At 52.3% G+C, this 26281-nt stretch overlaps 1 protein-coding gene across 9 annotated transcripts; it reads right to left on the bottom strand.

Annotated features, from left to right (window-relative positions):
* Window positions 1–521: 521 nt before the first annotated feature.
* On the bottom strand, window positions 522–25296 carry PSEN2 (presenilin 2). Of its 9 annotated transcripts, none has more exons than XM_058430655.1 (14): window positions 25193–25296; window positions 24295–24435; window positions 20154–20340; window positions 14644–14804; window positions 12748–12962; window positions 10960–11101; window positions 10487–10579; window positions 8472–8539; window positions 7583–7803; window positions 6498–6596; window positions 5244–5327; window positions 4761–4862; window positions 2511–2629; window positions 522–1216 (listed from the first exon to the last, which is right to left on the bottom strand). In XM_058430655.1, the coding sequence occupies exons 4-14, from the start codon at window positions 14782–14784 to the stop codon at window positions 1061–1063; spliced, it is 1440 nt and encodes a 479-aa protein (XP_058286638.1). In that variant the 5' UTR covers window positions 14785–14804; window positions 20154–20340; window positions 24295–24435; window positions 25193–25296; the 3' UTR covers window positions 522–1060. The 9 variants fall into 9 exon arrangements, with proteins under 9 accessions (XP_058286638.1, XP_058286637.1, XP_058286639.1 ...); XM_058430654.1 differs by lacking the exon at window positions 25193–25296 and adding an exon at window positions 25049–25123; XM_058430656.1 differs by lacking the exons at window positions 24295–24435; window positions 25193–25296 and adding an exon at window positions 25049–25068.
* Between the last annotated feature and the right edge of the window lie 985 nt (window positions 25297–26281).

The following is a 26281-nucleotide window of genomic DNA, read 5'->3' as shown; positions in this document are numbered from 1 at the left end:
CCGAAGTATTGGGATTACAGCTGTGAGCCACTGTGCTCAGGAAGAGGCACTTCTGAGATTCTCTTTGCAACCCATGATTGATGTACGGAGAAGGCAAAGCCAAACTGTCCACTCTCCCACCGCAGCGCCCAGGGCCACAGCCAGAGAAGGAAAGGAGAGTGGTTTCTGAGCTCAGGCCCTCACAGGCTTCTGCAGAGGGTGAACACTTGCTGAAGGGACCACTGGATGTTTTGGCAACCACCTGGCAGTGTCTGTGCCGTCGTGCACAACTGAGTCCAGGGACTTGCTCGGCACCCGCAGCCTTACAGCTCAGGGCTGGCAGATGTCAGGCGACCCCGCTCTCCAAAGGCCTCTGCTTAGGAAACTTTCTAGTTAAATGTGTACAGAGAGGCGAGATCATTAAAAGCTCCTTCAAACAGGGCAAACTGCCTCCATCCTGGGCTCACAGCACAGGTTATACCCCAGGGATACCCAAGATGCAGGGAGAGGGGTCAACATTTACAATGGACCAAACTCCAAGATTCCAACAGGACTCATCTATTTATTGATATTACTATTAAGCCACTTCTCAGCAGTGTGACTGCTGTAACAAGAACAGGACTCAGTTTCTAAAGGCAATAAAATAACAAGGACATCATGGACAAAGCACTGGGAACACTCCTCGTAGGGTTTTTCCTCTCCAGCCAGAGCACCCAGGTGCCAGGGGCCACTCCTGAGCACAAGGTCCTGGTCCTGAACAGAGGCACATCTTTGCGCATCTCAGCCCTCAGGCCGGATGCTCTTCTCCCCGCCCTGATCTGACCTTCTCAGTTCATCTGGATAAACTTGCTGTGCTTCCTGTCTGTGAAGCGAGGCGCTCCCCAAAGCGGGAGCCAAAGTCTGGTGATGAAACAGCGGGCACCAAAGAGCTGGTTCTGCTTCCTTCTCACCAAGTAAACACGTACTTTATTTTTTTAAGGAAAGAAAAGTCTTAAAAATATATGGCACTAGAGTGTAAAACTATACAACTGCATCCAACGAAAATTCCCTGCAGCTTGCAGCCTGTGGCGCACTGTGTCCCTCAGATGTAGAGCTGATGGGAGGCCAGGGTGTCCATGAATGGCCGCACCAGGTTGTCCGTGGAGAAGTAAAAGATGAGCCCAAACGTGATGGAGATGGGGAGGGCGGGCAGTGCCTTCTTGAACACAGCAAGCAGCAGGAGGGTCAGACACAAGCCCTGCAGGACACGGAGGGGAGGGTGAGCGTGGTGATCTCTGGTGTGGACAGGAGCTGTGAGTCATGGTCTAGTCCCTGGGCGCAGGAGCTTGTTCGAGGACCAGTCGGACAACGGCGCTAGACACCTGACAACCCATTATCTTCCCTGGTCCTGCAACAGCTCTTGAGGTGTTGAGGGCAGAAATTCTCACCCCCATTGGATCACCCCACCTGTTAGTGAGTGAACCAGAAGGCAGGCCCCCTGACTCCTGGAGCAGTGCTGTGCCCCCAGGCCATGCTGCCTCCCGTCTGGCTGGAGTGGTCACATGGGATGGTAAGATGCCCTCAAGGAACACGTATTTACATGAGAGCTAGGTGGGCTCAACTGAAATGGCAGTAAGGTTCTCAGCAGCTGGCACCAAGGGAATCAGAGCCGCCAGGCAACCTGCCCCTGGGAAGCAGGTGTGGGGGCTGCCCATCCTCCCCTGACCCGGCTGATACAGGCAGTGGTCCAGGTGAGCACAGGGAACCAGGGTGCCTTCTCTATCCTTGGGGGCAGCAGGGCTCAGGTCAGGCAGTCTGGTGGTGGAGGAGCCTGGGTCCACCATCCCATCCCTGATATACTTGTGGGCAAAAAGAAAACCTTCTGCACACTGGAGCATCAACCTTAACCATGCCAGGCCCAGGGTTTTCACTAAGGGGCAAATGCCAAGCGCACGGCTCAGACACTCCTCCTCCTCTAACGTGACAGCGAAATCTCTGAGATGAAGTCACGGCAGGACGTCTCCCCATTATGTGTATCTGGCCACGTTAACTGACTACAGGGCCTCCACATTTCAGTTCACAGTAACGGGGCCACCCCTAGTACCCCAGATTCAGACCCTGTGGTGTCTCAGTGGCATGGAGGAGGGGAAAACACGGTCCTCACTAGCTTTGTGCCCACAGGCAAGGCTCTTAAGCAATTTTCTTTTCTGCAAATCTGATGTCATCACAACCACCTCGAGGGTATCATCACTGCGCAAAGCTGTCAGCTGGGTCCTCGGCCTGGAGGCTGTGTGCTCAGCCACGCTGGGGCCAGTGCTCTCCTCACCCTCCTCTGCACTGTCCTCCACAGGCTGGAGCCCACCTAGGGGCGAGCACACCTCCTGTGAGCCTCGGTCTCAAGCTGACCCTTCCAGCCCCGCTCCCTGCTCTTGTCCCTCAGAGGGAAGAGAAGAAATGAAAAATCCCCAGGGATCCTGGGGGCCCCCACCACAGTGAGGACCCTGGGGGCCCCCACCACCATGGGGCAGTCGGACGCATCCCCAGCCACTCACAATGAGGATGGCCACAAAGCAGGCCAGCGTGGTATTCCAGTCCCCGCTGCCCGTGGCCGCTGCCTTGCCCACCAGCACACTGTAGAAGATGAAGTCCCCGAGGCCGAGCTTCACGCCCCCTGTGTGAGGACAGACAGTAACCCGTACTGAGGAGGCGTGCACAGAATGGAAAAAGAAGAGAAACTCTGGCCCAGAAGGCCCAGCCCAGCCCACCTGGCCTCTAGAAGCTGTGACGTGGACTGGGGACGTGGACAGCTGCCTCCCCAAGTCAGTGGCCAGTGGGAAAGCAGGGGACACCTGTGGACTGGGTGACTTACAACCTGGGCAGAGAAAAGTGGGCAGTTCTGAAACTCAGGTAAAACCGGTGTTGGGCACTTAGTGAGTAAAGAAAAGAACAAATAGAAATGCATGGCCTTGGGCTGGGCACTGCTGTACAATTTAGTATGAAGTCTGAATCACAGATTTTTAGGGAATTTAATTTCACTACATTCAAAAGCACATATAACACGAAGACAGAGGTCCTCTGAAGACCTTTTTACCTTACAGCAGGTAAATGTAACTGGGAATTAGTCTACCCATTACTGATCAGGAAATTAGAGCTTCCAAAATGCTCTCGTTTGTTTTCTTTAGTGCAATGGTCCCTGACACTTGTTTATAGGATAACTTTGCTCACTGTAGACAATAAAAATGGTTATACAATAAACACAAACCATGGAGGCCCACCTCCCCTGCCCTTCCAGCCCTGCAGGTGTCCCTCCCGCTCCTGGCCCCAGCGTCCATCCTTCCCCCACCAGGTGCGATCCATCAGCATCACTTCTTCACTGTCTCTTCATCTGGCTGGTCCTGAGTTGCATCTCTTATGATAAAACTGATTTTGGCCAGGTGCTGTGGCTCAGACCTATAATCCCAGTACTTTGGAAGGCCAAGGCAGGTGGATCGCTTGAGCCCAGGAGTTCGAGACCAGCCTGGGCAACAAGTTGAAACCTTGTCTCTACTAAAAATATAAAAATGAACCAGGTGTGGTAGCACGTGCCTGTAATCCCAGCTACTCAGGAGGATCACTTGAGCCCAGGAAGTCAAGGTTGCAGTGAGCCACAATCGTGCTACTGCACTCCAACCTGGGCAACAGAGCGAGACCCTGTCTCCAAAACAAAACGACAACAAAAAACATACTGCAATTTTAAGTGTGTGCTTTATTGAGTTCTGTGAGTCATTCTAGCAAGTTACTGAACCTAAGGGGGTCATGGGAGCCCTAAATTTGCAGCCAGTCAGAAGCACAAGTGGCATCTAGACCCTCTAGAGCTTGTGGCTGGTGTCCGGAGGGAGGCCAGTCCTGTGGGCCCTGTGGGATCTGTGCTAACTCCTGGTCTGCAGCACACCAGTTGGCCTTGGAATAAACACCTCCCCTAAGCCTGCCTGGAGGGTGTGCACCTGCTCCTCCTTCCAGACCCACCGCGGACTGATCTTTCCCTAGCTTGCCCCTCCCGCGTCACTGGAGTCCTGTATGCCAGGCCACTGTCACCAGGCTGCTCCCGTAAGGCACCTCTCAAGGCAGGGGCTGTTACGACACTGCAGCATCTCCCTGCTCCAGGGTGCCACCTGGCATGCTGCAGTGGGCTGGCATTAGGTATTAGGCAGGCACTGTGTACTGATGCCAGGATGAACTCCTATCTCGGCGCATCTCCAGGCCTGTCTGCAAGGCTCTCCCACACTTCTGCTCTCTGCATCCCGCCCCAGCTTCCTCTGATTCCTGAGTCTGCCTGTCAGGAAATGCTCCCCACCCTGTGCTCCTCTCCTCTAGTGACTGCTGTGACTCAACCTTCAGAGCTCAGCTCAGCAGTTACTTCCTCAGGTGACTTTCTCTCACCCCTGCCAACCAGGCCAAGAAGCCCCGTGGCATGCTCTCCTGCCGCCCCTTCCCGCCCCACAGCCCCCTTCATAGTCCCTGGCTTCTGCAGTCTATGTGATTACTGCCCGTGTCTCCTTAGCCTGTGGGTCCCACCAGGGCTGGGCCTCACCCAGCACAGCACGGGCACATGGCCCATACTCAATACACGCCGGACAACTACATGGGGCCTGCTGAGAAGACCCCAGCACTGCAGGCATCTCCTACTTTCACAGAGATGCCTCTGATGGGAAAAGGGGCCCCTCCCCTCATGCCCTCCTCCACCCAGGCTGCAGGGAGCCTCCACCCTCTGTCTCCACTCCCACCCTAGGCTGAAGCGGGCCATGTGAACATGGGCACCTTACTTTCCTCCTCTTCCTCCAGCTCCTCCCCTGGGTAGCCAGTCAAGGGAGGCTCAAAGACTTCGGGGTATGAAGGCTCCCCAAAACTGTCATAGGAGTCTTCTTCTGGGTGTCCAGGAAGAGAAGATGTCCGTCATTGCCGTGAGGAGGGGACAACAAGGGAGAGAAACAAGAGCTGGTCAGAGTATTACCTGGGAACAAAGCTCCAAGAAGGGGTCCCCCTGAGCACCAGCACCTGACGCCAGGGCTTCCCCCACTTCACCCACCCACGCCCAGCAGAACGATGCAACAGAGGCCGGAAGAAGACCGAGGGTCCAACACTCGCTGAATTTTCAGGCCGCATGTGTCCAGCTGGTTTTCAATGGACCTTTCCCTCTGCCCCTCCTGAACTCATGCCTCTCAGGGAGGCCAGGCTGAGCAGAGCTGGGTGCAGGTAGGGAGCTGCCCCCCAGTGATGACAGGCTGTTAGCTCCCCCGGATACTCACCCATCTCCGGGTCGTAGGGGAGCTGGAGGGCACCCTGAGAGGAGGGGTCCAGCTTCGCCATGCCAACTGTCCACACCATGGCAGCTGGGGGAGGAAAAAAGGTTCACGCCTCAGGCGGTGCTAACAGTGGCTGCCTGCAGGGCCTGGGGGAGGTGGCCAGTCTGCATCCCAGACAGCCTGCACAGGACCCTCCATCCCGCCATCCTGCAGGTATCTGCTCATGCTCCATTGTTAGGAGGCCGTTGTGGGAGGGGTCCAGAGTCACACTCTCTTGACTCCTGCATTTGTCTACTCTGTTACTGTTTGTCTCCGTCTCCCCTCCTAAAGCATAAGAACCAGGTCTATCAGAGCCAAGAGCTCACTGTTCACGGGTGAATCCCCAGAGCCCTGGGACACTCATGACAGTCCTGGCACTACCTTTCCATACATGGTCTCCGCTCATCCTCGGAATGTGCCTGGAATGTGCTTTCCCGGGGGGCCACGCTGCGGGCGATTCTCCTCTACGGGCTCGAATCCTCAACTGCATGGAGATACCTAGAACTCTGTAGCTGTTCAATAAACTCTTTCCCAGGCCACCTTGCAGACGCCAGAGCTTCAGAAACTCAGGCCCTCCATTTAAGCCCCGCCATCAACAGACCGAGGGCATCACAATCACAGGCCCGTGAGCTCCATGAGGCCTGGGACCCCGTGGTCTTCTTTCCTACTGGGTCCCCCAACGCCTAGCACAGTGCCTGTCACGAAATGGGGACTTGATGTGCCTTTGCTAACTGCATGTGTAAGTCCGAATCTCTACACACTGACCCCAAGGCCAGGGGCCATCCCGTGTGCCTTCCCTTCAGTTAGGATTAATGCCAATCAGCCATGCTGCTGTCAAGGAAGCCCAGAAGCTCCTTGCTCCCCGACCCCCTGCCCTGAAGAATCCTCCTCCAAAGTCCCTTCTCAAGAGCCTGGAGAGCTGAGGGGTGGCTGCGGGCCCACAGGAATGCAACCTGCACCGCAGCATGCCGCTGGAGGATGGACAGGATGAAGTCAGGGGCTGTGCCACATCCCAGCAGATGCCTGCTTCCTGTCCTAACTTTCTACGCTTCTTACTGTGTAATCGCAAGATACTGCCCTCCCTGGTTTCTGAAAGTGGAGACCCTCCTGGGATCACCTAGTCAACTCTGAAAGCCACGGCCAGGAAGCAGGCCCGTGTCCCCCCCACAGGCTGCCTGCTGACCCCGAGTCAGGCAGAGGCACGGGGGGCCCACTCACATGAGTATATCAGGGCAGGGAATATGGGCTCATTTCTCTCCTGGGCAGTTTCTACCAGCATTCTCAGAGGCCCTTTGGGACACAGCACAGCCACGAGATCTAGGAAAACAGAGACATCCTTGTCAAGTTATCCCCAGGCAGCCCCCTGAAGAGCCTGCCCTGTAGCACAGGAGCCCCGGGTGGAGCTCTCAGAGCATGCCTTGCCTCTGGGCTGGCATCTCAAATTCTCAATCTCCAGTCACAACTTAGAGCAGGCCCTGGTGTGAGCCAGAGTAGGGCCTCACAGGCAACTACAAGCGTGGAGGAGCTGTGCACCCGAGACACGGTGGCCAGGCTGGGGAGTCCCACTTCTCTGAGCCTCAAATTCCTTAACCTTAAAATGGAAGTAACAATACTGGCAACAATAATCATGCTAATATCAAATAGCAGCTAACATTTGGAGTTATGTATAGGCACTGTGCCCAAAGGACTGTCTTGATGAACAAATCACTTACAGTGTGTCCGGTGCTGAACAGTGCACTTGCACAATCAGCATATCACTAATAATGGAAAATGAGGGCTGGGTGCAGTGGCTCATGCCTGTAATCCTAGCACTTTGGGAGGCCAAGGCGGGCCGATCACAAGGTCAGGAGTTCGAGATCAGCCTGGCCAACATGGTGAAACCCCATCTCTACTAAAAGTACAAAAATTAGCCCAGCGTGGTGGCACACGCCTGTAATCCTATCTACTCGGGAGGCTGAGGCAGGAGAATCACTTGAACCCGGGAGGCGGAGGTTGCAGTCAGCCGAGATGGTGCCACTGCACTCCAGCCTGGGTGACAGAGCAAGACTCCATCTCAAAAAAAAAAAAAAAAGTAAATGAGGAGCTCAGTGACTACCGCATTTTATCTAGACCACCAGGAGTGTTCCAGAAATAGTGGACCCCCCTATGTTTTACAAAGGCGACTCTCTCAGGAGGGATCCCACCCAGGCCTCTGCAGAAAAGGATGCAAGCCCTTCAGGACCTGCCCTCCTTGTGCAGCACTGGGGACGATTTGGCCCTGGACATCGCCCCCACTGTCCCCACCAGCCTTGCTGCCCGCCTACCGTACACAGAGATGGCGCCCAGGATGACCCACGCGGACCACTCTGGGAGGTACTTGATGAACACCAAGGCCATGAGCGCACTGATCATGATGAGGTAGGCCTGCTGCAGCACCAGGGGGCCCTTCCAGTGGATGCACACCATGCCCACCGCCCCGAAGTTCCAGACAGTCAGCAAGAGGGTGGGGTAGTCCATGGCCACATTGTAGGTCTTGAGCACTTCCCTGCAGGACCAAGGTGGAGCCTGTGAGTGGGACTCAGTGGAGACATTACAGCCTAGCAGTTTACCACCATTCAGTCCCAACCTGGCCCTCTTTACTAACATTTCCTTCCCCGACCTTCACTGTCCTTACAATTTACCATTTGCGACATTTTCTAGAACAAGGTGGGGATGCTTGGAACAGGTCACAGAAATGTGCAAGGACATGACCTGGAAGACCCTGTGCACATGGAAGGGTCCTTGGGAAGGTGTTTTCTCTTGTCCTTCCAGTCTCTTTGGGCCCCTGGGTCAGGCTGATATCCCAAATCAAGGGGCAATAGAACAGATAATTTTTCCCACAAACCAGGAAGTACCTGGGCCTAGCCTAAAAATTAGAATGTAAATTTTGGGGGGTTTCTATCCCCCTGGGGTTCACAGAGTGCCTTCTCCATGAAGGGTTCGTTTTAAATCAGGAACAAGACAGAAACGTGTGGTCCACCATGCAGCCCCACTTCCACTCCCGTGTTAAGGCCATGAGAGAGGGTGACGGAGGCCTGGGTCCCCAAAACAGCTGGCACTGGGGAACGCTGGAGCTCGACGGTCATCTTTCCCCGCCCAGGTCCTCATGCCCATGTCCACTTGTGCCGCATGGAGAGGGGTTCCCAGGGACCCTGCTGCTTGTCTGCCACTTACCCAAGGTAGATATAGGTGAAGAGGAACAGCAGCATCAGTGAAGACATGATCAACCAGCCATGGATGAACTAGACAATAGAAATGGCACGATCACAAGGTGTCCCCAAGCGCCACAAATCCTAAAGCTCCCAGGATCCTGGGACTGATACCCAAGCCTGAATGCTCTTCTTTGTTAGGCTACTTCATGCCTACGTTGGAAGGGATCAAGTGGCCACCTTCCAGATAAAGAGGGCACAGAAGTCCAAGGAGTTCCCCTCAGGTCACCCTGCAGTGCATGCAGACAAGACTCCCTCAGGTCTGCCAGCATAGCCTTGCGGTCTCCCCCCCCCATCTCTACTGGTTCACTTAGAAAGGTAATGCTGGGTGTCTCCTACTTGCCAGGCACTGTTCGAGGCTCTGGAGCCAAGGCTAGCAAAGTCTCTGCCCACGGGCATTGTGTCCCAGTGTGAGGGGTGTTAGATGACATATAGACAAATCTACAGTATATCAGCAGGTAATGATGAGGGCAATGGAGAAAATAATGTTAGCAGGATACAGTGACAGGAGACTCACTGGGGTGCTATTTTAGAGAGAGTGGCCTCAACAGAGAACCTGGGAAGTCCCCTCCTACCCAACGGTCTACAAACAGGTCCTCAGAAAGACCTGTTCCTCTTCTCCTGGCCAAGCATGGGAGAGTGAAGGACAAGACGGGGATGATCCCAACCCAGTCCCTTAGCTGGCCATCGGGGGGACAGTGACATCACTTCCCACCAGCCTCACCCCTGAGGACTAACTCATCAGTCACCAGCTCAGCCTACCAGGACCTCAGCGTGGCCCTGGTCTACCTGGAGTGAAAGCAGCCTCCACGGCCATGCCGCACACACAGCCAAAAGGGGAAGGGGCTGTCTCTGGGACGTGCCAACCCTCTTCATCCCAGCCACCACCTGACTGCACGGGCCACCATCATCTGTATTGTGGAACCTCTAAGGAAGCCCTACTAGACAGAAGGCTGAGCCCCTCTCCACAGCCTCTGGGACTGGCCACCAGACACCCACTGCCCGCAGTGGGGCCAGCTCTTCACACCTGCCGTGCAATTTCTAGCTTGACCCCATGCAATCTGTATCCTCTGCTCCAAACCAGCAGCCCTCCACCCTGCTTCCCACCATCTGCCAACCTCCCAGCGGCAATGTTCAAACTCTGCCTCATCACAGTTACATAGGTAATTGTTACTTATTTTATTATTTTTTTTTTAGAGACAGGGTCTTACGTTGCCCAGGCTAGACTTGAACTCCTGGGGTCAGGTGATCTTCCCGCCTCAGTCTCCCAAGTAGTTGGGACCACAGGCGTGCACCACAATGCCCAGCTGGTACTCATTACTTATTAATAAGCTTCAGCTCAGGACACGTCCTGCAGCCCCTCCCATGGCCTTCCCCTCTGCTGCCCCCGCTGGAAGGGGGCTCAGCTCCCTCCCTGCACTGTCCCTGTCCCATCCCTCTAGCCTGGGCACTCTGCACCTCTATCTACCTGCTCCATGGATGGCAGCTGCCTGAACAAAAAACGTTGTGAGGCACCTGTGTGTAAACAGTTTTAAAATAGGTAATGCTCAGCTTAATTTCCTTTCCATCGTTAGGGGTTCAACCCCTTCCCTGGGAAAAAAGCCTGAAGCCGCTGTCTAAAAGCTTATGGCATCTTTGGAGACAGGCAGTGCCCATGATTCTGGCCAGATGGGATCTGCCCTTCCACTACTCCCTGGGGCTACTCAGCAGCTATAGGCAGCTACAACCCAAAAGTCTCCCAGGGCTGGAAGACCTCAGCATGGCATCTGCACACCCTTGCCCGAAAAGGAAAAGGAAAACTAAAAATAAATCTTCAGGGGAAGTATCGGGGTGAGGGGAGCCTAAAATAGAACTTCAGAAAGAGAAGCAAACAAAATTAACTTTGAAATATGAGAAATGATGCTTGGAACACTGCAATGAGGAACTCAAGTGGGATAATGTGTAAATTTAAAAGACAACAGGCTGGGTGCAATGGCTCACACATGTAATCCCAGGACTTTGGGAGGCCAAGGTGGGAGGATCACTTGAGTCCAGGAGTTTGAGACCAGCCTGGGCAACACTGTGAGATCTAGCCTGTACAAAAAAATTTTTTTTAATTAGCCAGGTATGGTGGTGCACACCTGTAGTCCTAGCTACTTGAGAGGCTGGGCGGGAGAACTTCTTGAGCCCAGGAGGTTGAGGCTGCAGTGAGTCATGATCGCACCACTGCACTCCAGCCTGGGCAATGGAGTGGGACCATGTTTCAAGAAAAAGAAAATAAATAAAAATAAAAGACAACAGTATTAGGTCATCCGCGGTGGAAGACAGGATGGGGTGGGGAGGAGTACAAAAAATCTGGGTCTATTTTCCTCTGATTTGTGTTTTTTAAAGGTGGCTGTTTCACGGGCCCTGCCACCATGGTGTGGGGCAGACGGAGAGAGAGGGGTGGCTGGAGGGCAGGGCCAGGGCCTCACCTTGTAGCAGCGGTACTTGTAGAGCACCACCAAGAAGATGGTCATAACCACGATGACACTGATCATGATGAGGGTGTTCAGCACGGAGTTGAGGAGGCGCTGGCCCACCGAGGGTGTGTCCTCAGTGAATGGCGTGTAGATGCTGAGGGAGAAGGCAAAGGGCTGATGCTCCCGGCCCTGCCTGCTCCTCAAGGCTCCCCACCTTGAGTGATTCTGGACCTGCTAGGGGAGGTGCCTGGGATGCCCATGCTGCCCACATGCTGCCCTGATGGGGCATGGGCACCATCCCCATGAGCAGTTCCTGTCCTCCAGCTCATTTCCTGGCACCCTGACCACAGACCTGTGGCTCTCAGCCTGCCAACTGGGCCCAGTGCAGCAGTGAGGGCGAGGGCTAGATGACCTCCCCACTGCCTTCCCCACCCCCCACAGGGATTAAAGGCTCCCTAGGCACTTCTCTCACCCATCCAATTCTCATTCCCCCACCCACCCACACCTCTCCACCAGCTCCACCCAGCCCAGCACTCCTCCACCTGCTACTACCCGACCCCCACCCGCTGAAGCAACTGCTGTCCTTGCAGCTCATAAGCTCAGGAAGCAGAGACAGGAAGCAATTCACCCAAACCTCACTCTTCCCAGCCTGAACTGCTGCAAACAAACCGCTGGCTGCATTCTCTCCATGCTTTCACCTGTGCTGCGCTGAATCGCCCACACACTATAAGCTTCCTGAGGATGGGGCTCTACTTTTTAAATTTTTTAAAAAAATTTTGAGACAGGGTCTTACTCTGTTGCTGAGGATGGAGTGCAGTGGCGCAATCATGGCTCACTGCAGCCTTGACTTCTGGGCTCAGGTGTTCTTCCACCTCAGCCTCCCAAGTAGCTGAGACTACAGGCGTGTACCACCACACCTGGCTAATTTTTGTATTTTTTGTAGAGACAGGGTCTCGCCACATTTCCCAGGCTGGTCTCAAACTCCTGGGCTCAAATAATCCTCTCGCCTCAGTCTCCCAAAGTGCTGGGATTACAGGCATGAGACACCACACCTGGCCTTATTCCTTTCTTTAAAAGAACCAACAACAACAACAAAAAACCAACACACACAAAATGAAACAAAAAGTCCCTAACTTAAAAAAAAAAAAAAAATTACAGAAGGTGCTTAGCAGTGAGGACCACAGAAAGGGGAGGGGGAAGAAGTGGAGGAAGCTTCTCATTTTTCCACGCTGCTGCCTCTGCATGTATTTTACTAAAATAAACGAAAGGCTTTATAAGTCTTCCTCACAAGGCTGGAAGTGAGCTGAGAAATATCTGGTCCAACCACCTTGTTTCACATTCAGGGAAGCAGAGACCCAGAGAGGAAGTGATTTGTTTGCGGTCACACAGGGATCAGTGGCACAGCCATGCCCAGGATCTAGGACTAGGAACAGGGAGCCCAGTGCTTTGCAGCAAGAGCTTGCTTTCTGCGGCAGGATCCAGCTTGCCTGAGCACTCACGTGCAGCAGACACTCTTCTATGCCCTTCACTCGTATTAACTCACTTAATTCTCCCAGTGACTGCGTTATCAACCCATTATACAGACAAGGAAGCTGAGGCATAGGGATGTTAACAGCATGCCCAAGTAGGTCACAATCCAGGAGGCAGTGAGCCAGGCCATGAACCTGGGCCGTTCTTCATCCCTGCTCTTTACCACTGCTGGTGTGGAGCTGCAGGTACAGTGACCAACACAGGCTGCTGCCTGCCCCCCTGGCAACTCAGCCCTCACCCCACCCTGTTCCCCCCAGGTCCCCAACTCACAGCTGTCCATTCTTCTCCGTGTAGAAGCGCACAGACTTGATGGTGGCTACCACCACGATCATGCACAGAGTGACAGGCACAAACAGCATGATCACATGCTTCGCCCCGTATTTGAGGGTCAGCTCTTCCTCCAGGCCTGGTGGCCGCCCAGGAACCCCACTACAGACGTAGCGGTCAGGGTCCTCCTCACCGTCCTCCTCGTTCTCCTGGCTTCTCTGTGGGAAACCACATCGTGAGGGCCGCGGAATGTCCCCCACAGCAGCCTATCCATGTAATGCATGGATTTTTGGAACCAGAAATGAGAAGTTTGAATGTTGCTTTCCAGATATAAGGAGGAGTCTATGAGCTACTAGGGCATATGAAAAGTTTGTGAGGACAAGAGTAGAGAAGATTTGGAGCTGGATGAAGCACCACAAATGAAGGAAGGCAGGCTGCTATGGTCTGCAGGCCCAAGACTTAATGGTTAATGAATCAACTTAATGGTTAATGAATCAAAAGATCTTTCCCCTTCCTAATACAGGGACTCAGGAGGTCACTCAATTCTGTTCATGTGGCCATGCTGATATAGGAGGAGACAGGCCAGGAGACAGAAGGAAAACAGAGACTGAACATTTTTGGTTGACAAATCACTAGCTAGAGGAGGCAGTGCACAGGGACACTCTCTTTGAGTGACTAAGATACGGGGAATTTGCAGAGGAAGAAATTACTTTGAACTTCCTGCCCCACAGAATCAAGCATGTAAATTTGTAGCTCTGAACTAGAGAGGCTAAACAGGTGTTAAGCATCTGAGAAGACGCAGGCTCTGGGAAGGTGGGCAGGCACAAATGAGGAGGTAGCGAAGGAGGGCAGGACACCTGCCAGACACTGGCACAAACCGATCTGTAAGAATTTGTGTTTTGGAACTGTGGCAAGTCAGGGTCATGGGCTGCCTTGCTAATGAGGTGAACAGCTAAAGGAAAAGCCAAATGAAACAAAAACTGAAAATGACAGTTGCTTCAGTACCGGTTCTCTGCAGAGAGAGTCCCAATCTAGACATTCAGCCAAGAAAGAAAAGGAAGACTATTCATGAACAGAAACTGAAACAACCAAAATGTACAAAACTTCCCGGAAATAACAAACTAACAAGAAAAGGCTGAGGAGTGGCAGAGCAGTGGCTTTGAGCTGGTGCGATTTCACTCAGAGCTTAGGGACGATGGCTCTGTTCTCAAGGAGAACATGGAGAAGTGAGCTCAAATTTCAGCAAGCGGGATTAAGACTGGCTGCAAGAAAACAGTCCATACAGAGACATTTTTTAATTCTATAATGGGCAACACAGAGAACAGGATTCAGACAAACTCAGATGTTTTGCCCTGGTTGGGAGAGAAAGGGCACAACTAAGTGGCTCTCCCAATGATATCCTACTCTTTCTAATGTTACAGTCTCCTCACCTGGGGGCTGGATGATCATAGTGCAGCCCAAATATCCCCAGCTCAAAAGTCAACCGTGTATCAGGCAGACTCCTCTCACACTTACCATGTCTGGCCATCTGCCAAAAAATGCTTCCCCTGCTACCATTCTAAGCTTCTGTGTTACCTGCCCTAGCACCCAGGCATCCAAACAAACTCTCCTATTACAGTGGAAACAGTGACCTGCATGAGAGAGGTAAACCCAAGGGGGCAGAGTGGACAGCACCCTTCAGCCCACTACCAAGTCCATCTCTGGCTGTGAATGCGCAGAGTCCTATGAAGCCCTGCAGATGGAAGGTCCACCATGGCCAGCCACCCATCCTTTTGGCCAATCTTCATCATTATTTCCCTTCTCCCTCCCGCATCAGGGAATGAATGTCTGGTTTTCATCTGTAAGGTACAGGAGCCCCAGGGACCTGTTTGAAGGCCCCCAGCTGCTGGTGGGACCTACCCACTGGGCAGTGTTCTCTCCATCCTCTGGACCCTGCCTGCCCTCCTGGCAGGAGCGCGGCGTGGGGCTCTCAGCCGACATCAGGGACGTCCGCTCATCACACACTTCTTCCTCGCTGTCAGAGGCCATGAATGTGAGCATAGCCCTGCCTCTGGAAGCACCTGGAAAAAGGAACACAAGGACCTTGTTCCACTTTCCTGTGAGACAAAGGCAGTGGAGGACTCAGGGGGTGGCTGGAGGCAACCTGGAGACCTGGACACAAGTCCTGCCCCACAAGCTTCTAAGAGATGCCTGTCAAACGACTGCCATAAAACAAAAGGCCTTGAGAGCCACCATGGAGGCAGCAGCGGCCTTGCCTGGGGCTGGCCTGAGGTGACTCACATCCCAGGGGGCAAAGCGCACAGCCACGAAAGTCAGGGCAGCTCCAAACTGTCAGTGTGCTCATTCGTTTAATCAGCAAACATCTGTGGTGCATCTATTATGCACCAAAGATCACGCTGAGCTCTGGGGATAAAAAGATGAGTAAGAACACCTTGTCTTAAAACAAAAATCATCTAATGTGACAAATGATACAATCCAGGTGTTTGATGGTAGGTGCAGGAGCACAAAAGTGGAACCAAATCTCAGAGATCAGGAATGTTTTCTAGAGAAGAGCCTATCTGATGAAGACTGGTTTTCCCAGGAGGAGGGAAGGGCAGAAGGCACAGAGAAGGTTCCAGTGGGGGCCTCACACTGTGGGGCAGGCAGTGGAGATGAGCGGGGTCTCAGGCACCATGTTAAGGAGACACACATCACCCTGAGGACAATCTTGACAGACAAGATCTGAACCGGGTTTATAAAAGTCAGTCTGGCCACTGGCCAGAGAGGGAAAGTGACCCCCAGAGACAACTGTGGCAGGTGAGGAGAGCTGAGGACAGCAGCAGGATGGATGCAAGTGAGGGCACAGTCCAGAAGGGGTCAAGAGGTCAAGGGCAGGACCTGACGCAGGACAGAAAACAGGGTCTAGAATGGCAGCCAGGTGAGGACTAAGACAGGGAAGACCGGAGAAGAGAGTCTCGGGAAAGACCATGAATTTCACCCTTTGAGTGTCTATGGGATAAAATGGGGAAGCTGTCTGGGAGGCGTCTGAGGACCAGGTCTCCTGAGGTTCGAAGTGGAGACCTAAGCCATGAGAGCAGACGTGTGGGGTGGGGAAGTGCCACTGAGGGCGGGACCCAGGGGAAGGCCAAGGTCAAGGGGACAAGAGGGAAGCCTGCCCCCTAAAACAGTGCCGAGTGGGGTTTCTATACAGTAGTACCAAGTGGGGGACCCAGTGTACTAAAATCTACACATGCAGGTTTCTGGGCTGGGAAGAACTTCAAACAATGCCTGGCAAATCTGACTGTCCCTGCCATCATCTCAGACGGGGACAGAGGCTGAGTTATCACTGTCTAGAGACCCTCAGGGCTGAGCTTCACACCCTGGGCAGGGATAACAGCTGTGCGCTCTGCTGAAAGTTCATCTCCAAGTAAGTTACCCCACAATATATGTGATTTTCTTTATTTTTAGAGACAGGGTCTCACTGGTCACTTACGCTGGAGTGCAGTGGTGCAATCACAGCTCACGGCAGCTTCGAACTCCTGGGTTCAAGCAATTCTCCCACCTCAGCCTCCTCAGTAGCTAGGGCTACAGATGCATGCCACCACGCTAGGCTAATTTTTAAAATATTTTGTAGAAATGAGGGCCTCACGTTGTTGCTCAAGCTAGTCTCAAACTCCTGGCCTCAAGTGATCCTCCTGCCTCAGCCTCCCAAAGCACTGGGATTACAGTGTGTGAACCACTACACTCAGCTATATGTGGTTTTTAAACAAAGCAGGCAGGTTCCTTCCACCAAGTCAGCCATTAACAAGATCTGTGGCTGCCCTTCTTTCTGAAGACAGCAACCCTGGCTGTGGCCTGGATTATTCCCACAGGGACTTTAACTTCATCCCCAAATAAGAGGCACAAGCAGAGCCTGCCTCTGCTCACCTCCATCGCAGGGATTTCAACATGAACAAACTCCCCAGCCTGCAGCACCTTCTGTTTAGGATAGATGAGACAAGTACAGGAGTAACAACAGCAGGAAGCAAAGCCAGCTAAAAGCCAGGAGGGAAGTGACAAGGACAATGCACCCGAGAGTTAGAAGGGGACACAGTCTATCAGTTGTCAGGAGTAGATGCCTCAGGTCACAAGAAGTAAGAGGGACATGAAGCTGCAAAGGTTAGGAATATTTCACCAGGCAGAGTTTGGAGGAGGGGGCTCATTCTGGAAAGAGGTAACCACTTGAGTAAACATATGGGTTGGGAACATAACATAACCTATCCTGATAATATCGAGCAATTGGATGTGGCTGAAGTGTGGGGACCTAGTAGGATGGGCCATCCCAGGGAGGAGTTTGGTGCCTGGGAGTAAGAGCTTAATGCAGCAGAGGAGAGCCCCCGAAGGTTTCTGACCAGGAGGAAGATGTGAACTGAACTTTACAAAAGCAGCCTTTACAAAAGAGGTGTGGGCCCTCCTCCCTCTTCACTCAGAGTCCCCTCAGGCTAGGCCCCAGGGCCACAGGGAAGTTCTGAGAACCAGCAAAATCCATACAAATAGAGCCCAGCTTCACATCCCCCAAAGAGCTGCAAGACCTTGGAAAGTTCTTGGCTTTAGTTCCTTCATCATCTATAGAAATGAAAGAAATTGTCAGGTAGAAATGCAGAAGAAGGGCCGGGTATGGTGGCTCGGCTCATGCCTGTAATCCCAGCACTTTGGGAGGCTGAGGTGGGCAGATCACCTGAGGTCGGGAGTTCAAGACCAGACTAGCCAACGTGGGGAAACCAGTCTCCAATAAAAATACAAAAATTAGCCGGGCATGGTGGCAGGTGCCCGTAATCCCAGCTACTCAGAAGGCTGTAGCAAGATAATCGCTTGAACCCAGGAGGCGGAGGCTGCAGTGAGCTGAGATCGCACCACTGCACTTCAGCCTGGGTGACAGAGTGAGATTCTGTCTCAAAAAAAAAAGACAATCCTTGGAAAGCAGTTCTGTGGGCAGAGGTTCCCTGACATCTGTGATAGTCATGCTGGGGAAGGTGGGGTTAAAGGACCGTACCCTTTCCATGTGACACTGTGCTAGACAGGAAAAAGGCACCTGGTGACCACTGTCGTTACTATCCACACTCGCTGACTGCCTGCCCTGTGCCCAGGCCTAGTCTCAAGACCTGATAGGTCTTCAGGAAGAAACAAGGAAAAACTACAAAACATGCTTTCATACATGCGGCCTCCTCGCCAGAAAACAAGTGCTCCCTGAGCAGGCTGCTTCCCTCATTCCACTTTCAAAAATTCCTCCAAGGCCTCCCTGAAGCTGTGCCCACAACAGTGAGGACCAAGACTTCAGGAAAGCAGGGAAGGAGAGACTGTCCTTAAGGAATAATCAGGGAAGAGCTAGTCTCAGCTGTCATAGCAAGGGCACCCTCTAATCACAACCCTCCTAGCCTGGTGGGGTGGGGGTGACAGGTGGGAGGCACCAACTTAGGAAAGGCTGAATCCCTTAGGATCACTGTTTGTCAAAGGTGGCCCAGGCCACTGGGGGCTGGTGAAGATGGACCAGCACCTGCTGAGCCCTTACCCAGCACTAAACATCATGATCCTGGAGCAAGGCGCTACTATTCTTCCCCATGGTACTGATGAGGAAACAGAGGCTCAAAAAGTAATTAGCTCAAGGTTACCCTTGTACCTAGGTAGTCTGTGTCTGGACTCTTTACCACTCTGCTAGGCTGCTTATTAAAAATGCAGATCTCCAAGCTCCATCCTCACCCAGTGTCAGGGATCTGCATTCGGGATGGTCGGTCCCCGGGTGATTCTCAGCCAGTGTCATACTTTTCCTGGCACTGCCTCTGCTTTATAATCACCCGACCAGGCTGGGGCCCTTTCTCAGCAAGGTGAGTGTCCCTCACCCACCCACCTTCGCCCCCTCACTGCTTGGCATTACTTGATTGCCAAATGAGAGAGTGAGACAATGAACACTTTCTCCTGAATACATAGAGTCTGTCAGAGAGCAACTAGGGAGGAAGAGGAGTGGAAAAATCTCAGACCAGCAGAGCGGCATGGGGAGAAGAGAGCTCCTGGGCTGAAAAGGGCCCAAAACAATGCCCACTGCGGAGGAGTGTGTGGAAAAACTGGGTCTCAGTCACTACCTGGACAAACTGCACTGGCCTTAACTGAAAGGAGTAAGAATCAACACTTTAAACACAGCACACCTTTTGATCCTGAAATGCTACTTCATGGAGACTGTTACAGGACCACCAAAAATCTTATTTCAAATATTTAATAACCTGAACAATGACACAATGTTAAATTTAACAGAACATAAAACTTTACAAACCTAATCATCTGAATGTCCTTATAAAATGTATGTATATAAAGGACTGGAAATATTACAAAATATTAAAGGTGATTATCTTTGCATGGTAGAACCGAGAGTGGTTTTTATTTTCTTTATATTTTTCTGCATTTCTCTAAGTGTCTATAATAAACACAGACTGTATCTGTAGGGTTTATTTTAGGCTATTAATTCTTTAAAGGAAAATAATGAGCATCAACATTTAGACAGATTTTCCTCTACATCTGCCCCTCCCAGATCCCCTCTCACTGGCCAGGAGGAGCAGATGGGACTCAAAGCTGTGACTCTTTTTCATTTGTCCCTCAGCCCCTCTGATTTACCTACCTCCTGAAGGAAAACAGAGCATCTGGGATGGACTTCTGCTTCCCTCTGAATTCCTAAGGGCCTGCTTTGCAAGCCACCTAAGTCTGCTCTGAAGCCTGCTGGTGCTCTGAAATCCTTGGAGGGAAAAATCACCACCCAAACGTGTGCAGATAAACAACACTGCTAGATGTTTGTCCACATTAGAGTGCCGGTGACGCAAAGAACTCTCCCCGGAGGCTGACTCACGGGCAGGTGGGGGTGGGGCTGGGTGATGTCAAATCCCATCAGCCACACAGCAACCAGCTTTCCCTGTCTCCCACCCCCTGCACCCCATTCTCTAGAGAAGCAGCAGGAAAATGCAGAGGGGCAGAAGGAAGTGTCCAGCGTACAGACTACGTTCTGGAAAGCCTTCCAACAAGGAACTGCTGAGGCTGATAGCTGCTTTGGATTAGGATGCAAAATCAAACATCCAAAGAAGCCACTGCACATTCCCATTAATCAGCTGAATGGGATCAAACTGCTGAATTAGCCAAACCAAGGGAGTCTGACCTAGAGAATCTCCCCAGCCGTGCTTGTGTCAGCAGTTCCTGCAATTATTATGGAAACCCAATGACCCAATTTCCTCGACCTTCTTTTCGTTAGAGAGAAATGTAAAGGCTTTGGCCTTAACATTTAAGGCCAATGGAACTAGGTAAGAAACAGATTTCAAAATGCCACAGCAAACCCCCATGGAAATCTGCCTCCATGGAGAAAATCCTAATGGAAAAAGAGGGTTCAAAAGCAGGTTGGGAGTCACTGCACTTACCACGAACACTTGGGGCCGCAGAAAGGTTTGAATCCCACACACCTGGTTTCTTCTTCTCAGCAGGCTAAATGAACGATGCTCTCTAGCTTTCAAAGAGGGCAGCGCTGGTTTTTAACACGTCACTTTCTATGGTCACACAGCTCCCTCACATCACTCTCCTGACGTCTGAGAAGTCCCACAGTCCTCACTTAAAATAAGGAAGAGTTTGTTAAGGTCAGATGACACCCAGACAATCGCCCATGGCTTCCCTGCTCACCTTCCTCCCCCTGGCCCTGGGTACCCGACTATGTATTTGGTCCAGCTGACCATCCACCTGTCCATCCATCTCAGCCCATATAGTAACACATACCGCCTGGGGATGGTTCTCCCTGGCCTAAGCCAGAGCTGGGGCCTGAGTGTCAAAGGGAAGTGAGGTACTGCCCTACCACCCTCCCAGACCACAGGCCCCAGGGGCCCTCTGATGGGGCCTTCTGAACTTTGGGCCAGGCTCTAGACTTAACCTCTAACAGCCCTGTCCCACTCAGAAGTGCCTAGGGCCCAGGCAGAGTTCTCTCATTTCCTGAAGCAGCCAGGGAAAAGGGTGGTTTGTGAGGAAGTGGGAGAGGGATCCCCTAGCACGCCCCTCTGGAGTGGCTCCAGAAACACATTTATTTTTAAACAAGCAGCAGCAAGTCAGTGGTCAAAAGCAGAGGCTTTGGAGACTGACAGGGTTCAGATCGCCTGCCTATGTGATTTGAACCACATATTCCCTGGCCGAGAGGCCTCAGACAGTCTAATCTGACACAGCTCATTTCCTCTGCTGTAAAAGGCAGAACAGGCATACCTTGCAAGATTATCGTAAAACCTAGAGATAACCTGTAAAGTGGCCAGCACACAGTAGATGTTCAATAAGTGGTAGTTATAAAGAAGATGAAATGGAGGAGGGACACAGTGAGAGAGGACACGATAGCCTGTTGATGTGCCTCTTGGAATGTTACGGATCTGCTGAACCACCAGACACGTGAACCAGCTTCAAAGGCCAGGCCCCAGAGATCAAGTTTTCATTCCCAGCCCGGCCCCAGGCACTATGGCCACGTAAACATATTATCAAATGAAAGGGCATATCCATAGGACAATGTCAGAGCTGGCAAGGACCTTAAAGGCCATCAATGCCACCTAGTCAGCTCCCTGTATTATAATTAAGGAACACTGAAGCCTAGAGGCGCAAAAGTAATCAGTTAATGTCCCATGGCCAAAAGCCACAGTTAGAACTCAAGTCTCCAAACTGCCCATCAAGGAGCTCTTCTCAGCCCAGTCAGCACTTGTGAGGGTCACGTACCCAGTGGCCAGGGTTTGGTCACACAGGCAGGCCCACCACACACCACGCAGGCTTTCTGGGAGCACAGTCACAAGGCACATGCCTTCACCACGGGCAGGTATGTGTCCAGAAATGCTCCCTAATCACTCACTCACCAGCTCATCTGCCACCTCGAAACTCTCAAGTCTCTCTCCTGCCACGACCCCAACTCCTGCCCCCAGGGCTCACTCTGCTCTCCCTCTGCTACTTGCCCAGGTAGGTCTGGCTCCATGGTGGTAAGTGCCCACATATGGGCATGGGGAGGACAAAGGGCACTGCTTCTCTGGGCCAAAACGGAGGATGGGAAAGCGTCCTGCTGTGGGAGTGGTAGGATAAATAATTCAAATGCTCTATACACCCATCAAATCTGCTTTTCCACGAGAATTCAATAAAAGGAAAATTCTGAAGGCATAACAGAAAAAACAGGATACAAAAACTTCACCTACGGTTCCCTCCCTCTATTGTTTTAATAGATAAATATGCATATGTGAACAGTGTGGAAGGAAATGCATGTTAAGAGTGGTTATCTCAGCCAGGCGCAATGGCCTATGCTTGTAATACCAGCACTTTGGGAGGCCGAGGTGGGCGGATCACCTGAGGTCAGGAGTTTGAGACCAGCCTGGCCAACATGGTGAAACCCCGCCTCTAATAAAAATACAAAAATTAGCTGGGAGTGGTGGCATGCACCTGTAATCCCAGCTACCCAGGAGGCTGAGCCAGGAGAATCACTGAAACCCGGGAAGCAGAGGCTGCAGTGAGCTGAGATCACACCACTGCACTCCAGCCCGGGCAACAAGAGCAAAACTCCATCTCAAAAAAAAAAAAAAAAAAACTTTTTCCCGAATTTTCTAGAATAAACATGTATTACTTTTATTTTAAAAAGAGTCCAATAAGCTTCTGGTTAAGGTATAGCAGAACGGTGGGCACCCTTTGAATTATTCTTCCCCTGTTCTAGAATTTTCACAAAGATGAACAAGCAGCCCATTCTCCCAGTCAATGAAGAGGCTCTCAAGAAATGATCTCCCTCACTGACATCTGGTCTTTCCTGAGGATGTGAAACCATTTTTTTTTTTTTTTTTTTTGGCACGATCTCGGCTCACCGCAACCTCCGCCTCCCAGGTTCAAGCGATTCTCCTGCCTCAGCGTCCTGAGTAGCTGGGATTACAGGCATGTGCCACCACGCCCAGCTAATTTTGTATTTTTACTAGAGATGGGGTTTCTCCATGTTGGTCAGGCTGGTCTCGAACTCCCGACCTCAAGTGATCCACCCGCCTCAGCCTCCCAAAGTGCTGGGATTACAGGTGTGAGCCACAGCGCCCAGCCTGAAATCATTCTTTTCTCCAGACATTAACATGATGGTCATCCCATCTCCAGGCTTGGAGCCCAGTGGAAAATGTTCCTCTTGGGGCCTCTCAGCCTCACCCCCGCCTTTCCGCAGCTGTGGCAGCTTGGAGTAGAACAGGTGGGAATACTTGCAGAAACATTTGCTGTCTTATCAGTCCCCAACTAAACAGTGTCTGAAAGTCAAAGCAACAGCTGAAAACCTGCCAGAGATGTTTTCATCAGACACACTGCATGTGACCTACACACACTGCTTTGGTTTCTTTAAAAAAAATTTTGTTTGTCAGGAAGTTGCTCATGGGGACTCCATAAAACTTTCCCAGCAGTAGTGGAGAGACACGGCCAGGAGATGAATGCATGAACCTCCTGTGCACAAACTCAAAAGATAAAGACAGTGTAGCCAGTTCAAATCCTGGTGCTTAAAGCACTGAAGCCACATAACTGGACTAGCTGCTTAACTCCCTAAACTTGTTTCCTCTTCTGTAAAAAGGTAATAATAAGCTGTTTCAGTGTCATTGAAATTCTTAAGATCTTAAATTCTAAGATTCTGTACAATATGGCTTTTTATTGTTTATGACCAACTCATAAGCGAGATATATGCCATTATTAACATCGATAACAGAGAAAGGCCAAAGCAGGCAAGAGGCAAACCCCCCTTGGGGGGACGGTGAGCAGCCACGGAGGGGAGACAGGTGTGACATTATTCACCACAGCTCCAGGCACCCCAGCAGCAGCCCCTAGCCCCTGCTCTTCCTCCCCCTTGCTGCTCTTTCAAATAGGAACAAGCCACTCACTTCCCACACGTGAACATGCTGGACTCAAGACTTGGCACATGGGCACTTCAACACCAAAGGGTACAGAGTTTTCCCCAAAAACCTGATACATCCATCCCACTTCAAAGCAACATCCCCCCAAGCCCTCACTCCAGCCTCTGCCCTGGAACCCAAGACTCAACGTGGGCGTCCTGGGGACGCAGCTCTGAGCTGGGGCCAAGAACCAGGCCCCTTCTGCACCTGCGCCAGTCACTGCCTGCCCACAATCACATTCAGGAGAGAAGAACCTGAGGCTCACACACCTGAAGCAGCTTATCCCGAGCCTCTAATTACCGCCAAAGGTCTTGGCTGAAGGCCTTGGAGGCTCAGGTGTCTGCAGAATTGGCTACAGAGGCATCAGAGGGCTCCTTACTGGAAGCTGGGGTCGGTCCTAATCAAGTTACTTCGTAGACAGCCTTGGCAACCCAGGCTGTCGCTTCTGAGTTAAGTTAGTCTGCAATCGTCTCTATGCGATGCTCTCAGGTTCTCCATTTGTAAATAGGGATGCAGTTACTTCACTCAACACCGTTCATACCTTTCAAAGGGAATACTTATTAAGGCAATAAACAGTGGCGAGGTCTGCTCGGAGGGATGGACAGCAGATCTAGAAGCCAGGACACTGGTGTCGAAGCCTGGCTGTGCTATATCCTACCTGGGCGACCCTGCGAAAAGTCACTTTAGCTGTGGCCTCAGTTTCTTCATCAGTAAAATTCAGAGTGGGGACTAGCTTCTGTCTCAGGTTCCTTCAGCTCCAAAAGCTTGCTTCTGTCTGTCTCCTCACAGCTGGAAATGCCTGACAAAACAGCCAAACAACGCTGCTAACAGAAACCAGCTCTAGGCTTGAGCCTGCGGCCCTGCCCCTCACGTGCGGTCAGAGCTCCCGCGCGCCTCCTTCCCGGGGAAAGCATGCCCAGGGCCCGGTGCTGGAGGCCGGATGGACTCGGCGCAACGGAGGTCTCCGGCGAGAGAGAGGAAGAACAAAACGCCCCCGCCTGCTACACGCCTCAGAGACCCACGTGCACGGTTCCTTTAAATGCACCGGCCCTTTAACAGCTCGCGCCGCGCCCACCCCCAGCCGGGGCTCGGCAGCAGGCGGGCGCAGGGAAGTAGGGACGCAGTGAGGCCGGAGGCCTGAGGGCCGCTCCCCGCGATCCTTCCACGACCCAGTTCCGGGCCGGCCCAGCTGCCGCCTGCGGGGCACTCTCCTCTCTCCGCCCCCGCGCTGGCCGCAGAGGCCAGGAGCGCTGCGCACGCAGGGGCCGCAGACCCACAGCCGGGGAAGGGACCGCGGCCAGAGGCGTGCGGAGGGCAGGGCCGGGCCCTCAGGGCGCAGCCCCACCCCGGGCCCTCAGCGCCCCGGGCGACAGGGCCCTGGCCTGGGCACCCCCCCGACACGGCCCGCTCACCTGCTCCACCGCCGCGCTCCAGCGGAGTTTACGCCGCTGGCTGAGCGCCCGGCCGGACCCGGCGCCGGCCCAGGCCCCGCCCCGCGCCCGCCCAGGCCACGCCCGGTGGGCGACGCCAAGTTCCCTCGTCCACTGGGGCCCCACCTGGAGTCCCGGGCGCCCGGGGAGGGTGCCCTTCACGCCGCATGGATGACAGGGTCATCCCGACGTCGGAACTGAGCAATGACCTTAGAAGGAGTGGAGGCCGGGCCTGTCATCTTCCTGCGGGCCTGGCAGCAGCGTGGGGCCGGTAGGACATAGGCTTCGAAGACACTCTTTCTTGTAGTTTTAGGTCCACATCCCCTCCTCCTCCCGGTTGTTCTCACATTAAAGGAGCACTAATGGCCCGATGTGAGCTAACACCATAAGAATGTTCCTGGTCTGTTCCCTAGAGCTCTTCAGAGCCACCAGGAGCTCTGGATAAAATTGAACAGGAATGAAATTGCTGCCTGACCTGAGAATTGGCCTAGGGGGTTGTGGTTCCAGGATTTGGGGTCTGTGGGGTAGGTTGAGATTGTCAATAATTTGGCGTTGTCTGAGTAGTTTTACTTTTTTTGTTTTTAACTTAAGGTGAAATTCACATAACATAACATTTACCATTTTGAAGTGGGCATTTCAGTGGCATTTAATGAATTCACAATGCTGTGCAACCACCACCTCTGTCTAGTTCTAAAACATTTCCCTCATTCCAAAAGAAAAACCCCATACCCACTGAGAAGTTTCTTCCCAATGCCCTCTTCCCCAGCCCCTGGCAATCACCAGTCTACTTCTGTCTCTATATTTACTTATTTTAGATACTTCATATAAACGGAATCACAGTGTGTGGACTTTTGTGTCTGTCTTTCACTTAGCATGTTTTCAAGGTGCATCCTCAGGTAGCATGTAACAGACTTTATTCCTTTTTATGACTGAATAGTATTTGTGTGTGTATATGTATATGTGTGTGCGTGTGTGTGTGTGTCATGTATGCCACGGTTTATTCATCTATGGACATTTGGGCTGTTTGCATCTTTTGGCTTTGTGAATAATGCTACTATGAACATGCATGTGCATGTATTTGTTTGAGAACCCATTTTTATTTGGGGAGGGTACATATATAGGGGTTGAATTGTTGGATCACATGGTAATTCAATTTTTTTTTTTTTTTTTTTTTTTTTTTGAGACAGAGCCTTGCTCTGTTGCCCAGCCTAGAGT

The sequence above is a fragment of the Hylobates moloch genome, unplaced genomic scaffold (genome assembly GCF_009828535.3).
Source record: "Hylobates moloch isolate HMO894 unplaced genomic scaffold, HMol_V3 SCAFFOLD_18, whole genome shotgun sequence".
In the NCBI taxonomy this organism is placed as follows: domain Eukaryota; kingdom Metazoa; phylum Chordata; class Mammalia; order Primates; family Hylobatidae; genus Hylobates; species Hylobates moloch.
The sequence above is the reverse complement of the archived record's forward strand: the minus strand, read 5'-3'. Positions and strand labels throughout refer to the sequence as shown.